Source organism: Drosophila bipectinata, chromosome XL (genome assembly GCF_030179905.1).
Source record: "Drosophila bipectinata strain 14024-0381.07 chromosome XL, DbipHiC1v2, whole genome shotgun sequence".
NCBI classification, from domain to species: Eukaryota; Metazoa; Arthropoda; class Insecta; order Diptera; family Drosophilidae; genus Drosophila; species Drosophila bipectinata.
Genome location: NC_091734.1, coordinates 13,686,012 through 13,699,500, shown reverse-complemented (window position 1 = coordinate 13,699,500; position 13,489 = coordinate 13,686,012). Strand labels below are relative to the sequence as shown.

General features: G+C 39.9%; 2 protein-coding genes across 2 annotated transcripts; one reads left to right on the top strand and one right to left on the bottom strand.

Moving 5' to 3' along the window:
- Nucleotides 1–2,984: 2,984 nt before the first annotated feature.
- Nucleotides 2,985–6,241, bottom strand: LOC108129007 (facilitated trehalose transporter Tret1). Its single transcript, XM_017246907.3, has 3 exons — nt 5,181–6,241; nt 4,336–4,839; nt 2,985–4,080 (listed from the first exon to the last, which is right to left on the bottom strand). The coding sequence occupies exons 1-3, from the start codon at nt 5,470–5,472 to the stop codon at nt 3,275–3,277; spliced, it is 1,602 nt and encodes a 533-aa protein (XP_017102396.2). The 5' UTR covers nt 5,473–6,241; the 3' UTR covers nt 2,985–3,274.
- A 3,028-nt stretch (nt 6,242–9,269) lies between these two features.
- Nucleotides 9,270–10,096, top strand: LOC108129001 (coiled-coil domain-containing protein 25). Its single transcript, XM_017246904.3, has one exon. It carries the CDS (start codon nt 9,375–9,377, stop codon nt 10,002–10,004), a length of 630 nt encoding a protein of 209 aa, XP_017102393.1. The 5' UTR covers nt 9,270–9,374; the 3' UTR covers nt 10,005–10,096.
- The last annotated feature ends 3,393 nt before the right edge of the window (nt 10,097–13,489 follow it).

Here is a 13,489-nt window from a genome sequence, read left to right as displayed (position 1 = left end):
TTTTTTTTTTTAATTACTTAAGATGTAATGTGAAGTGAGAATAATTTTTGTGACCTTTTTTTGAGCATGTGACAAAAGGAAATCATCAAAATAATAATATTTTTTTTTAGCATCAAAGTAGATTGTCAAAAAGTATTTTTTTCTGATTGTTTTTTTTTTTCTTTAACTCATAAGCAGCCAAGCTAATTTTGTTAAACGAGAGCATAAAATATAAAGTAAAGAGAAAAGTCTAAATAAATCAAGATAATTTTTTTGGTATTTTTAATAACTAAATATTGTAGAACATGAAAAACCTCACGGAAAACCTAATCGCAAATACATTTTAAATGTTGTTCAATAAATAACGGAAATATACATTATACATTTTTTTATATCAACGTAATTGTGTCTAGACGGTAACAAAGATCTTTTTTATAAGAACAAACAAAAAAAGTGTAAAACCAAAATACCAGAAAATATGCATACAATTTTTTTTCCTAGTCTAAGAGAAAGCGTTTTTTATATAAACATATACATAAAAGTTAAGAAAAAAAAAAAAAAAAACCAAATGACTTGAATGAAACCTCAAGAAAGATCAGTGCTTATATAGAAAATATTTTCTCCAGGTAGAGAAGTTTATTCGAAAAGTTCAGACGATGGATTATATTATATAGAATCGTCGCTTATCCTGTGAACATTTTTGGTATTATTTCGTGGTTTCAATTTCTCGATCATCTCTGCTATAAACCCCCTCTTCTAGCGCTCATCTTTCATCTAAAAAAAACACCGAAAAATTATATACAATTCAATAAATTAAAATATAGAGATTAATATATATATATATATATACGAGAATATAAACTACAAGGAGCGGATTATATAGATTCGACAGAAACGTATTTTTTTTTGCATAGTAAGGTTAACACTCGATCGGACGGAAAAAGATTGATTGTATGTGAAACGTGAACTGCCTATGAAAGATTTTTTAATAAAAAAAACCGAACACCAATAAAACCAAAAGACGACCGTAGAACAGATTTAAAACAATATTTAAAAACGAGAATTAAAACAATATTAAAACCAGAGATCAAGTAAGAATACTAACGTCATGCCTACAGATAAACGATAAATGCATTACCTAAAAGCAATATACATTCATAAACACATTACAAATATATATATATATATACATATAGAACAAATTTAGTGGAACCAATAACAAAATAGCAGTTTAAATAGAAAGCAACAATGAACAAAAAAAACAAAGGGAATATACTCGAAACGATGCAAAAACAATTATAACTATTAAGTCCCCGAAGAGGAAATTTTTTTTTTGAAATAATAACTACACTTAATAATATGTATAACGTAATGGTACAGTGAAAACCCGCATAAACGACACACACATAAACAGAAAACAGGACAGACTCGTAAAATGTTCGTAGTCCGTAAACTACACTCTAAAAACAAAAAAAAAAAAACTATGAAAAATTGAATTTTAATTCGTTTATACAAAAACACATATATACATGAATATATATTAAAGAACAAACAAAAAATAGCAGCTAATTGTTGTACTTAAGATGTCACATTACAAAAAGAACAAATAAACGAAAACATTTAAAATTCAACAAGCGGAAACGATCAGGATTTTTGAATTCAAATATATTAGAGATGGAACCTATAACAGTGAGTGGCAGCACTGCCGTTTTCCAACACTGATGCTTGGCGGGTTTTTTAAAACTCTTGGTTGTTTTAGATTTATTTATTCAAATAACAATGCGTAAATTATTCTTATTAGTTTTTTTTACACATTAAAGACTTTAGCATTTGTTCGCTAATCATCCAAACAAAAATAACTTTATCATTTGCGCACTTGAACTGGTTTTAAGTTGATGTAATAATAACTTTGAAGTTCGCGAGCTGAGAATGCCTCACCTGTGGTTATTATATCACCTGTATATCACAGAGGGCATTCACTCGAGTGCCCGCAAATCAGTGTAATTTCTACATTTCCCGAAATTACAAGTGTTGACTGATATTGGAGTATATAGTATATTCCCTATATATAATCGCGTTTGTTGATATCATATCGAGTGGTAAACAAAGCGCTCGACTGACACTCCCCTTGGATTGGCAGTTGTTGTTGTTGTTGTTTTCCGATCGCTGCAAAATGATATTGATTCTGTGACACGCTTTCCCGGGCACTGTCAATTAGTGTTCCGGAATTACGTCAGAGCACGCAATTCTTGGCGATAAGAGCGTCAATGTTTGGTGAACATAGCGCCGCTCTCGATCCTTCGACTCGTGATCCGCAAATCGCCAACCATGATCCATGATCCATGATCCATGTCATCGCGTCACGAACGCAACACCCCAAGAATCTGGTCTATCAGGGAATAATCGTAGTATAAGTAGTTTTACTATCAGCTGGATCGATAATTTTGGCGCCCAGTCATTGTTTGGATTCCCACTCGGGCCACTTGAAGGTCGAATAGGTATATACCTACATATATGTACTATATAAATCTTTGATTTCTTGAGGGTTGGGCTCTCCATAGTGGGTAGGAAAGTGGGCCCGACTCTGGCAAAGATTGAGCACGTGCTTGGAGGCCTATTACGAAGTGCAGTTAAGGGCTCTCTGACATAAAGTTTTTATATAACTTTGAACTAATTTAAAATACCTAACATTTCACCGTAAGTTTGTAATCTTGTCTCTTTAATTTGATTAGTTTTTAGTTTTAAAAAAAAAAAACCCCTTTATGAATTTCCAGAGAATTGCCTATCATCTATCAATACCGGATTTTTCCTGACAAAACCATTAAAATCTCGTCATTATCTATTACAAATGCTTTAATTTGCAAAAATCGTAAAGTAAATAAAGAAAAAATTAATGCTGAGTGATCGTCATTATTAATTGAAAGCTACGATGCCATTTCATTCCATTTCCGTTCTTTGACCTTCAATTTAAACAAAATTTTTTTAATGACTTTGTTTTGTGAACATTTTTCATTTTTTTTGTCTTTTATTTTTGCAAATAGCAGGTGTATACAAGTGTTCATTACAATATCTTAAAATTTAAAGTAAAGGTATAAAAAAAAATAATGTTGGATGCCGATATTCGCCGATATACTCAACAATATCCACTGTAGTTGCTTCGTTTTTGGCTTTCGAATTCATAGTTCCGCCAAAACGATTAGTTTTTATTTATAATTTCTTTTCCAAAGGCTGCCAAGGCTAAGTACTTAACACATCACAGATTGAATAAACCGACCCGATCCTTGATCCTTCGTCCCTATTTCTTCAGGAAGACCTCGTGCAGCTCCACGTCCTTCAGGTTGTTGGCCACAGTCAGCCGGCGTGAGAACTTGCCCGTCTGCCAGCGCTCCTCGAGCTCCTCCAGGGTCCTGCCCCTCGTCTCTGGGACGAAGGTGCCTATGAAGGCCGCCGCCATGAAGGACACGAACGCATAGAAGGCAAACAGGTTGGAGGTGCCCAGGGCGGCCTGCATATTGGGATAGATCTTGAGCATGACGAAGGCCAGGATCATGCCGAAGAAGACGGCAATGCCGGAGGCACTGCCCCTCGCCCGCTGCGGGAACACCTCGGAGATCATCAAGAAGGGCAGCGTCAGCATGCCCATGGTGGAGAAGACGATATGGGCCACGATGCAGGCCACGGGCACCCAATGCCACGTGCCCACCGACTCCGGGAACCATCCTCCGCATGCCAGGAGCAACATGCAGATTCCCATTCCCGAGGCAGAGAAGATTCCGGACGGCTTTCGGCCCCACTGCTCGAACACCTTGCTCATGAACAACGTTGTGATGATCCTGGCGACGCCCAGCATCACGGCCACCAGGACAGGATCGATGGTGACGCCAGCCTGCTGGGCGATCTGGACGGCATAGACGATGATCACCACCACGCCGCACATCTGCTGGAAGCCGAAGAAGGTGGTCATCATCAGGACGGGCTTGTACACCTCCGGTCGGTGGATCATCTGGCCCAAGGACTCACTGGCCGCCGTGGTCCTGCTCATGGCCGCCACCTCGCGCATATGGGAGAGTTCCGCCTCGAATTCCGGAACATAGTCGGCATCTGGCAGGGGGAAGAGAAAGGGGGAGGGGGAATTCCAATCAATATTTTATAAATATTTAATTTTGTTTGTAAAGCCAGTAATAAAGTGATTAACGGGGTATCTCCAATAAAAACTATAACACAATCAGATAATAACTTTATCAATTTTTTATAATTGATAAAAAAACGAAGGCCAGACTACTACTACTTTTCGGAGTAAAACAATACAATCCAATCTATGGAAAAGTTGATTAAATAATAGTATTCGTAACTCACCATTTTTGGGCAATCCACGGAAGTATCGCAACGACTTCCTGGCCCGATCCTCTTTGTTTTTGATGAGCAGCCAGCTGGGGGACTCCGGCATCGGAAAGACCAGCAAAGTGGCCATCAGTTGGTAGCAACAACTAATGCTAAAGATCAGGACTATGTTGTGCCGTATGAAGTAACCCAGGCAGTACATCAACAGGATCCCACCGGCCAGGCCCAGCGAGGTGCCCAGGATCAGGCGACCTCGTATCTTCGGTAAGCTGATCTCCGCCGAATAGACTCCCACGGGGGACACGAACATTCCGATCATAATCCCGCCCAGAGCTCGTCCCGCCAGCATTTGGGCATAGATGAGATCCCGATTCGAGTGCATGAAACTGGTGGCGAGCAGGATCCAGCCCAGGAGTCCTATCAAGTTGGTTAGCAGGATGGTGTGTTTGCGGCCGATGCGATCCATGAAGTAGCTGACCATCAGACCACCCAAAGGACACGCCATATTATTGATGGAGGCTGGAAGTGGAGAAAGTCAAGGTTAGGTTTTGGATTCTCTTCTATTTTTAAGGATTTATTCTTTTTGGATTTGGCCAGAGAGGTACAGGATCCGTTCACTTATTTACAGTTTTAGAAAGGATATTTTCAAGACTACATCGTCGTCTTTTAAACAAAACCTATAGGTTCTTGGCTATAAAGGATACTTCTTTTTGGTTGGGTTTGGGATGGGAAGAACCAGGTTTGATTTAATTAAGGCTTCTAGGCAGGATATTTTTAAGATCACTTTTCACAGAAAAAAATACTCTTAATTTTATGAAAAAAAAAAAACTTTTCAAGAGCTTAAGTGTCCTTTTACTTACCAAACCAACTGGACTCGTCCTTGTTGAGCCAAAAGGGCTGAGTTTCGTCGTGCAGCTGGTTGAGAGTTACTGCCGGCATGCTGACCACCATTCCAGAGCCCAGGACACCGCAGTTGCCCAGAAAGACCATGAGCTCCTGACGGAGAACGGCCGAGCGGCTTTCCCCCAGTGGCTTGGGCTTCTTCTGGGACTTCTGTGACTCCTTGGTCTTGTCCATGTCCTTGATGACGACTGTGGTGGGCTTGTAGGGTGGCACCAGGTGCTGCTCCTGTTGTTCCGTTTTTTCCGTCATTGTTTTGTTTTCGTTTTGGGATATAATTTTTGTGCACCAATTTGGATGGGGGGGGGGCGTGAATTTTCTTCTTTAGCTGTTCTCACGAACGCCGCCAATCAATTAATGGCTCACAATTAGCTATAGTGGCTATGTCGTCGACTTGGCCGATAGCTTTTGAGCCAAAAAATGTTGCTGCCTCTGCTTGTGCCTTGGCTGCTGTCTAGTGCTGTTCTGCTTAACAAGTGGAAACTTCCGCGCATTTCAATCAAGGGCTGGGGCTCCAGTATCAATTTCACAAGTGACTCTTGATGACGATTGTGACTACGACTGCGACTACGACTACGACTGTGACTGCCCGACAATCATGTCCGTATGAGTGGCTGACTCTCCCGGATCTCCAGAGTTACCTAGGGACTGGGGTCTGGATGGAGCCGTTCAGCCACTTCTGGCCGGGCTACCCCACGCACGGCTTTTGGCTTTTGGCCTTCAGTTATCAGTCGTGGCTCGAGTGCTGCTCATTTGCCAGCGGCGTGCTATTGATTCGGCGGTGGGAAATCGCGAATCGCAAATCGATTATGACAGCCGCCCGACAGTTTTGTGTTTTGGGCTTTCTGCTCTGTTCAGTTCAGTTCCATTTGGTAGTCACCTGTTTTTTGTTGTCCTCAAAACAGCTGATTTTTCCCCCTTACCCGTCTTGTTAATAATACTATTTTCTGAATGTAATATTATTATAATTATTTATTAACCGGTTGGCGCGTCCGTTTGGGTCAGCGCTCCTCGAGCAACTGAAAACCGAAACTGAGAACGATGCTCTTGCTTTAGCTTTGCTCTTTTTAGCCTTTTTTGTTACTCTTTTTTTTTTCTGTTACTGTTACTGTTTCTTTGTTGCTGCTGCTAGCTTTGCTCTGGGCCAAGACCATAATTTTGCAAAAATTAATAATTATGGTTATTGGGAGCACGGGGCGTATGAGCGATTTGATTGGTATTCTCGTAGTGGCGATTACGTATACGCCACCGACACCGCCATCGTAGTGGGGCGTCCGTCGCATGCGTGCGCTGTCAGTGGGGCGTTTAAACGCAATTAGCCCGTCTAATCGAGCCGCCAACACCCCGGAGGTGCTGGGGTCATCCCTCCTTTTAGTCCCAAGCTGATAGTGGAAAGAACAGGGCAAAAAATTAAATTATTTAATCGGGGGGTTTACTTTAAAAATAGAATGGTATTCAAATATATTAATTTTAGACAAAGAATATATAAAGAAATTTATTTTTATTTATTTAATTATTATTTAAAACAAGCATCTAGTATTTTTCTTGGTGTAACCCGCCACCACTGCCCACCCCCCTTAATCGAACGACATTGGCAACGAACTTGACATTGGCCTAGGAATCAGAGAGGATGGACTAGAAAGTGTTGTAGCGAATATATCCCAAGAATATATAGAAAAAAGTATAAATAATACTATTCTAACATTATAATATTTGCATACCCTTATTTTTAGGAATCCCCAAGCCAAGATGCGTAAACAAACTAATTTGTTTATTTATGACTTTACTAATCTCTTTATAATTACCCACTCAGGTTCTATTTATTAGACCGATTAATGGGAAAAAGTTTTATCTTTGTCTATTCCTGGTTCTAATGTCAGGGGCTAATAAAAATAAAACAAAACACTTGAAAAAACAAGTGGACTTTGTTATATTTTCGAAAGGGTAATCGGCAAAGGTAAACAAGAATGTTTCGTTAATGAAATTTTCTTTTTTTTTTTTGGTGAGAAACTTGCGGCTGCAGTTGGCCAAAAGCCAGAAGCCAAAACAACGAAAAGGGGGGGGTCCAAGTGGGCTTATCATTGTACTCGTATTGTACCCTCTCTCTTTCACTTGCCAATATGGCCGTCTCTTTCGCCACTTGTACTACGGAAGAGGTGCATAAATTATGCGCCACCGCGGCAATATTTTGCGGAATTTTAATACCGACGCTTTGTTTTGGCATTTTGGACCCAAACGACACCACATTTTTATCTATAAAGCACTCGGATCGGATCGAATCGGGAATCGGGAATCGTATAGCTTTGTGCTACTTTAATTAGCGAAATCCGAGCCACAAATTGTGGTTGCTGACTTTATTATTATTGCCTTTTCAGTTATTTTTTTTTTGGGTTTTACGACCACAACACTCTGTAATCACGATAATGGCTAATGGCTTCGGTTCAATTCGGTTGACAATTTTGTTTCCCCTTCAAATATTTAAATTATGATTGCAGGCCAATTTGGCAGATTCTAAATATTTATGGCTTAATGTTTAAACAAAATTTGCCCAGAGTTTTTAGTTAAAAAAAAAAAAAGAGGAAGGGCAGAGCCAAAAAACAAAGCCAGACGTAACGATGAGTAATTTATGAACGGCAGATAATTTGAATTAAAATTTGATTTTTGTCTGTGGTTTCGGTTTACATTCCATGTGATTTATGTATGTATCGCTGTTGCTGGCAGGCCTTTGGGCCAAAATCAGGTTTCCGTTTCACGTCCCGAGGAGATCCCCTACGAATTTATTGGGGGTACTTTCCCCTATCACCCAGCCCACAGTAATCAATCACAATCCCCCGGCTTGTTCTCTGAAATTGAACAATTTTAAATCAATTAGAGCCGAGTGTCGCACCCACAATCAAAAGAAATAACCTTTCGAAGGCTTCCATTTCGGACTATATACCTATATATACCGGATCGTATGTCTATATGTAAATGCCTTGTCGAACAGCTGATAAAATAGTAAGAACCAAAACGTGAGATTGTCTGCCCCCTAAAAAAAAAAACAGCAAAAAAAAAAAAAAATAAAGGAAAATAAATACAGTCCATATCAGATAGACCCGTCTACTCGAATATATTTATTTATTTTTCGTGTTTTGTTTTGGGAAGGTGTTTTGACCGATAACACCAAGGTGTGAGTAAAATTTCACAAGGAATAATATTTACTAGACATCAATAAAAATAATTGCAAGGAAGATACATGCTCCACAAGACTCAATAAATATTCAAAATGTTCTTTAAGCTCGTACGGGGTTTTTATTTATTTATTTTACCTGAAGTGCCGCACAAATAGAATATTTTTTAATATATTAAAATGTATGTGTTGAGGGCAAAAACTTGAGGCATCTTTGAAAGCATATTTTAGCAATTTTCACTGTAAACTGTTCAAAAACTGGTTATCTGAAGTGTCTCGGACGACGTCAGTCGAAAAAGCCGCACTGCCGGCGTGGCAACAAGACGTTTTTGTTGAAAACAATCTGCCTCACTTCAAAGTTAAACCATTTTTTGTTGTTTTTTAGGAATTTTTGCAGAAAAGACCTTGTTAGTTATCAGGTTTCATGATTTATTTACCTACTAACATTTTTAAATCATCGTGAATTTATTTGAATACGTTTGTGAATAATAGGTTTGTGAATACTGTTTAGCAGCTTGGCTTTAAGTATAAATTATTCAGACTAGTAGAGTTATAAATAGAGTAATGAATTGGCGAATACTGCTTGACAGCTTTGCTTTAAATATAAATTATTAAAAATTGTATAGAGTTATAAATTGTATATAAAAAGAAATCCCTCAGAAACATTATTGTTTCATAAAAGCTTTCAAATGGAAATAAAGAAACAAAAATGGCTAGGCAAAAACATGAAAAAATATTAAAATTTCCGAAAAAGCTTAAATATAATTTAAAAATTCAAATAAAGTTAAAATCGAACAATCAAATACAGTTTAATCGTTTTGGTATATTGAGTGGTATTTTTTGTTGCCGGGTATTTATCGATAGCTATCAGCTGGAAAGCTCTCCCATCCCTAAAAACGAGAACACACAAGCGGAGGCATTGCTTTTCATTAGCTTCATTGTTTCTTGAATTACTTGATTATTACTTTAATTTAATTTCTACGAAATGGTGTTCTACTTCAAGAGCAACGTTGTCCAGCCGGCGGCTACCCTCTACATGGGCCGTGATAAGTACGAGAACGAGGAGCTCATTCGCTGGGGTTGGCCGGAGGATGTGTGGTTCCATGTCCATGATCTGTCTTCGGCTCACGTTTACCTTCGCCTCCGCAAGGGACAGACCATTGAAGACATTCCCTCCGATGTGCTAGTGGACGCCGCCCAGCTCTGTAAGGCCAACAGCATTCAGGGCAACAAGGTAAACAATTTGGAGATCGTGTACACCATGTGGGAGAATCTCAAGAAGACGCCTGGCATGGAGCCCGGCCAGGTGGCCTATCACGACGAAAAAGCGGTGCGCCGCATTCGCCTTGAAAAGCGTGTCAACGAGATTGTAAACCGTCTGAACAGGACCAAGACAGAGGAGGAGCACCCGGACCTTAGGGCGCAGCGTGAGGAACGCGACGCCGCCGAGCGCCAGGACCAGAAGAAGATCCAGAGGGAGCGTCGTGAGCAGGAGAAGGAGGCGGCCAAGCAGCGCGCCCTGGAGGCGGAATTGCGTAGCTATGCCTCCTTGCAGAAGACGGAGAATATGCGTACTAACTATGATGCGGGCAACGAATCGGATGACTTCATGTAGTGTTCCGCAAAATATGCATTGCATTTACCAAACACTCTCAGCTGTCCTCCCAATTTTTTTTATTAAATTATGAAAATATTACGTTATTGTAACATGTAGTCTTATGGTTTCTTTTAGTGGAAAATTATTGTTTTTTTTTTATCCATTTCATAATGTTTATCTGAAATGTGATTCCCGACACTCGTATTTCCGGAGCTTGACATTAACATTTTTTTCTAAACAAAAGTTGGATTTCATTTGGATGCTTTTCATTTAAAAAAATTATGGTACTTTATTCTCCCAATTAATTTACGCACAAAGTTTGTAATACAAACTAAGTATATTTTGAAAATATCCGCGGCAGTATAAAACTGTTCAAACGATCTGGCAGCCCTAGCTATGTAACCGCTATGTTAACGTCACTGTTAACTCTGATGGCTCTGTAATGTATTTTTGAACTTAAGGCGGCAGTAGTTTCTCATGAATTACCATTCTTTTTTGCCACTTTTCTTGGCAAGCTCAATTGGCCTAAAATCGCTGATTGTCACAAATTCGCAATGGCCGCAATTTTATTACCGTTGGCAACATCTGGCGGCCTTTTTGGGCCATCTTTATGAGTGTTTATGAGCCGTGTTCATTTTTTTTTCTCGGTTTTTGGTTTCGGTTCTTTGCTGTTTGCTGAGCGTTTTATGGCTTCAACGGCTTGTTGCCTTCTTTTTGAGTTTCTGGACAATTTGCTGTAGGCCAGGCTTATGAAGGGTATAATGGGGGGGAGTGGGGTGGACCTAGTGGGTGGATGAGGTGACAAACTTTGGGTCAGCGCCTCGTCTGTGGCACGCACTCATTATCGCTCGTTTTATTTTCACGCATTGTTCGCCGAACAACAAAGGCGACCGAACCCCCCACCCCCCTCTCTATAAACAACAAAGGGGCTGTTCTTGCCCCCAAAAAGTAATGGGAGGCTGTGTGTCTCCTTGATTATGCCATTGGAATCCATCCGACTTGGCTCAATGGCTGCTCGTAAACATTGATGACAGTTGCAGTTGGCCACGCCCCCTCTTAGCCCCTCTGGCCTAGTCCTTGATTGATTCTTGGTCTGCAGATTATTATTTTTTTCGTCTCTTTTGATTTAAAATGACTCTCTGAAGATGTTTTACGACCCAGTGGGTGGTTGGGCGGTAGTCCTCCCTCTCCTTTCCGGGCAATCGCCTGTCATTAATCAAACTGGCAACAGTATCCTTCCCAGGACGAACCCTCGTCAACAAAAGCTTCTCGCTTTCGGTCTTTATTGCATTTGTCACCAAACTCCATCAGAGTCGAGGGAAAATTGTGAGAAAAGCCGCACATTTCCCATTCGACAAGGTCAGCAGTGGCAGTCACAACATAATTAGCTTTCCCTGGACAGTGGAATGGGGCGTGTGGCAGGTCTAACTGATTAAAAGGGGCATGCAGTGGAGCACTGCATATATGCAGCTCCAATTAATCATAGACGCGGGAAGCATTCCAGCTGAAAGCCAACTCTCTTGTTTTGGTAATCAAATTTCATGTTTGTTTGCACTTGATATATGTACGCTCGTCACTCTGGAGAGCAGCTAGTTTTCCCCGACATTTTGCGCCATCATTCATGCGGCGGGAGTGGGCGGTTGGCGGTGGGTGTGGCATATCCTGGAAGGAGGCCATCAATCAGCTGAACCAACTATTAAGGCCAGCCAAGTGCGGGAATAGCTCTGCATAAATTTTCAAAAATATTCTCCATCCTTATGCCAGATTAGCCAGCCACCAAAAAATAAGCTTTTAAATCACTCGACAAAAAATGGCCATATTTTAAGGATAAATGTTTTTACTTGAATTAAATTATATACACAAATAAATTACCGATTAATTTTACTTTTTAAAGCTTAAATCCAATGAATGAATCAGTAAGGATGATTATAAATGTTAAATTTTATTAATTTTTAGGCCTTTATTTATATGTATATCTTTTTTGTTTTAAAACTTAAATAAAAAAGAAAAGAGTCAGCAAGTCCTGTAAAAGACAAAAGCTTCCTTAATATATTACCTTTTTTTTGTATCCTAGACACTTTTAGCCTCGCAAGGACAAAACAAAGTGCCGCGTTGGCCAAAAATCTGGCACGTCAGCGAACATCCAAAATTCTGATTTACGTTCAGGACATCAAAATAAAGCCAAAAGCTGTTGCAATTAAAGTGATCGCTCATGTGGGAGTTGCAAGCACACATAGAGGGTGTGCACTGAAAATTTTATGCGGCAGCTAGGGGGGGAAATAATAAAATAAAACGAAAAAAAAAAAAAGAAATCAGGAAAAATGAAAGGAATTGCAAGTGCGCAGTTACTGTGTCCTTGCAACAAAAACCAAAGACGTGGCAGGAACTCTGAAGGTTTCCGTTGGGGCAGGAAGGATGCTGCTGCTGCTGCTACTGCTGCTGCGACTGCTGCTGATGTGTGTGTGTATCAGAAATTCCATTTAAATGTCTCTCAATGGACAAATCAAAGATAACCGAGAGAAAAACGTGGCAGGACCGACCGAGAAGTAAATTGAAAACCGGAAAGTATCCTGTCGCTGTATTAACTTCGTAAGCTGGCCCAAAATTGCCCCCAAAAGCCAAAAGGCAATTAAGTTCCTGGCCCACACGCTCTTGGTTCATAAATCTTGGCCAGAAAAAAAGTATAAAATCATTATGCTAAGCATTTTTGATTAGGCCAGGAAACTGCCACTTGTCCCACATTTTTATGCCATCCTCCCCTTGGCCCGGCTGCCCCTTGTCAATCAAGCTGCCCCATCCCCTCCCGTTTAAGGGGAGATGCCTGGAATTAATTCACATTGTTATGCAGATGGCCAGGATTGGCAGGATCGTTAAGCATTTTGTCGTTTCTAGCCAAAATATGTGTGTGCGGCTAAGTGGCGATTTTTTTGTAAAAAAATATTTTACGACCAGCCTGTGAACAAGTATTATGGCCATTTTTTATGGCCAATTTCAAGCTTGTCAGTGGCTTTTATGAAAAGAAATAACTAACGAAAACTATAATAGCCATTTGAGTTTAAAAACTCAATTCCAAATCAATCAGTATTAAAGTCTTTTGGGGTGAAATTTCTTTATTTTTTCGTGAAGAGAAAGTGTGGAAAGATTTTCTTGAAAGAGATGAGGGCTAAGAGGGGGGAACAGGGTCTATATGGTGTGGCGACACTAGCTTGATTTGTGGCCCGCGGCGACAACAAGGTCATACTTGTTACACACAAAAAAAAGAAGAGTTTTCCAGGCATAAAGTTCAAACATTTACACATTTTTTATTAAGAAATTAAAACCTTATTTAAGGAGTTATTTTGTTTAAGTTTTCTCTTATTGAAAATATGTATATAATTTTTTCAGTGCATTCTTTGTGGCTACTGCATTGGCGAAGGCTTCATAAATCGCCTGCACTTGAACTGGTCGCTGGTCGATGGCTTCCTTCCGTTTATTGGCCCCGCTTTCGGCCATTTCGCGCCACA

What these genes read in the sequence shown, in the direction of transcription:
- LOC108129001 (XM_017246904.3), top strand. Translation starts at nt 9,375, where the DNA reads ATGGTGTTCTACTTCAAGAGCAACGTTGTCCAGCCGGCGGCTACCCTC.
- LOC108129007 (XM_017246907.3), bottom strand. Translation starts at nt 5,472, where the DNA reads ATGACGGAAAAAACGGAACAACAGGAGCAGCACCTGGTGCCACCCTAC. An exon ending in GGACGAGTCCAGTTGGTTTG is followed by an intron (nt 4,840 to 5,180) that starts GTAAGTAAAAGG and finishes CTCCACTTCCAG; the next exon opens with CCTCCATCAATAATATGGCG. An exon ending in CCGTGGATTGCCCAAAAATG is followed by an intron (nt 4,081 to 4,335) that starts GTGAGTTACGAA and finishes TCCCCCTGCCAG; the next exon opens with ATGCCGACTATGTTCCGGAA.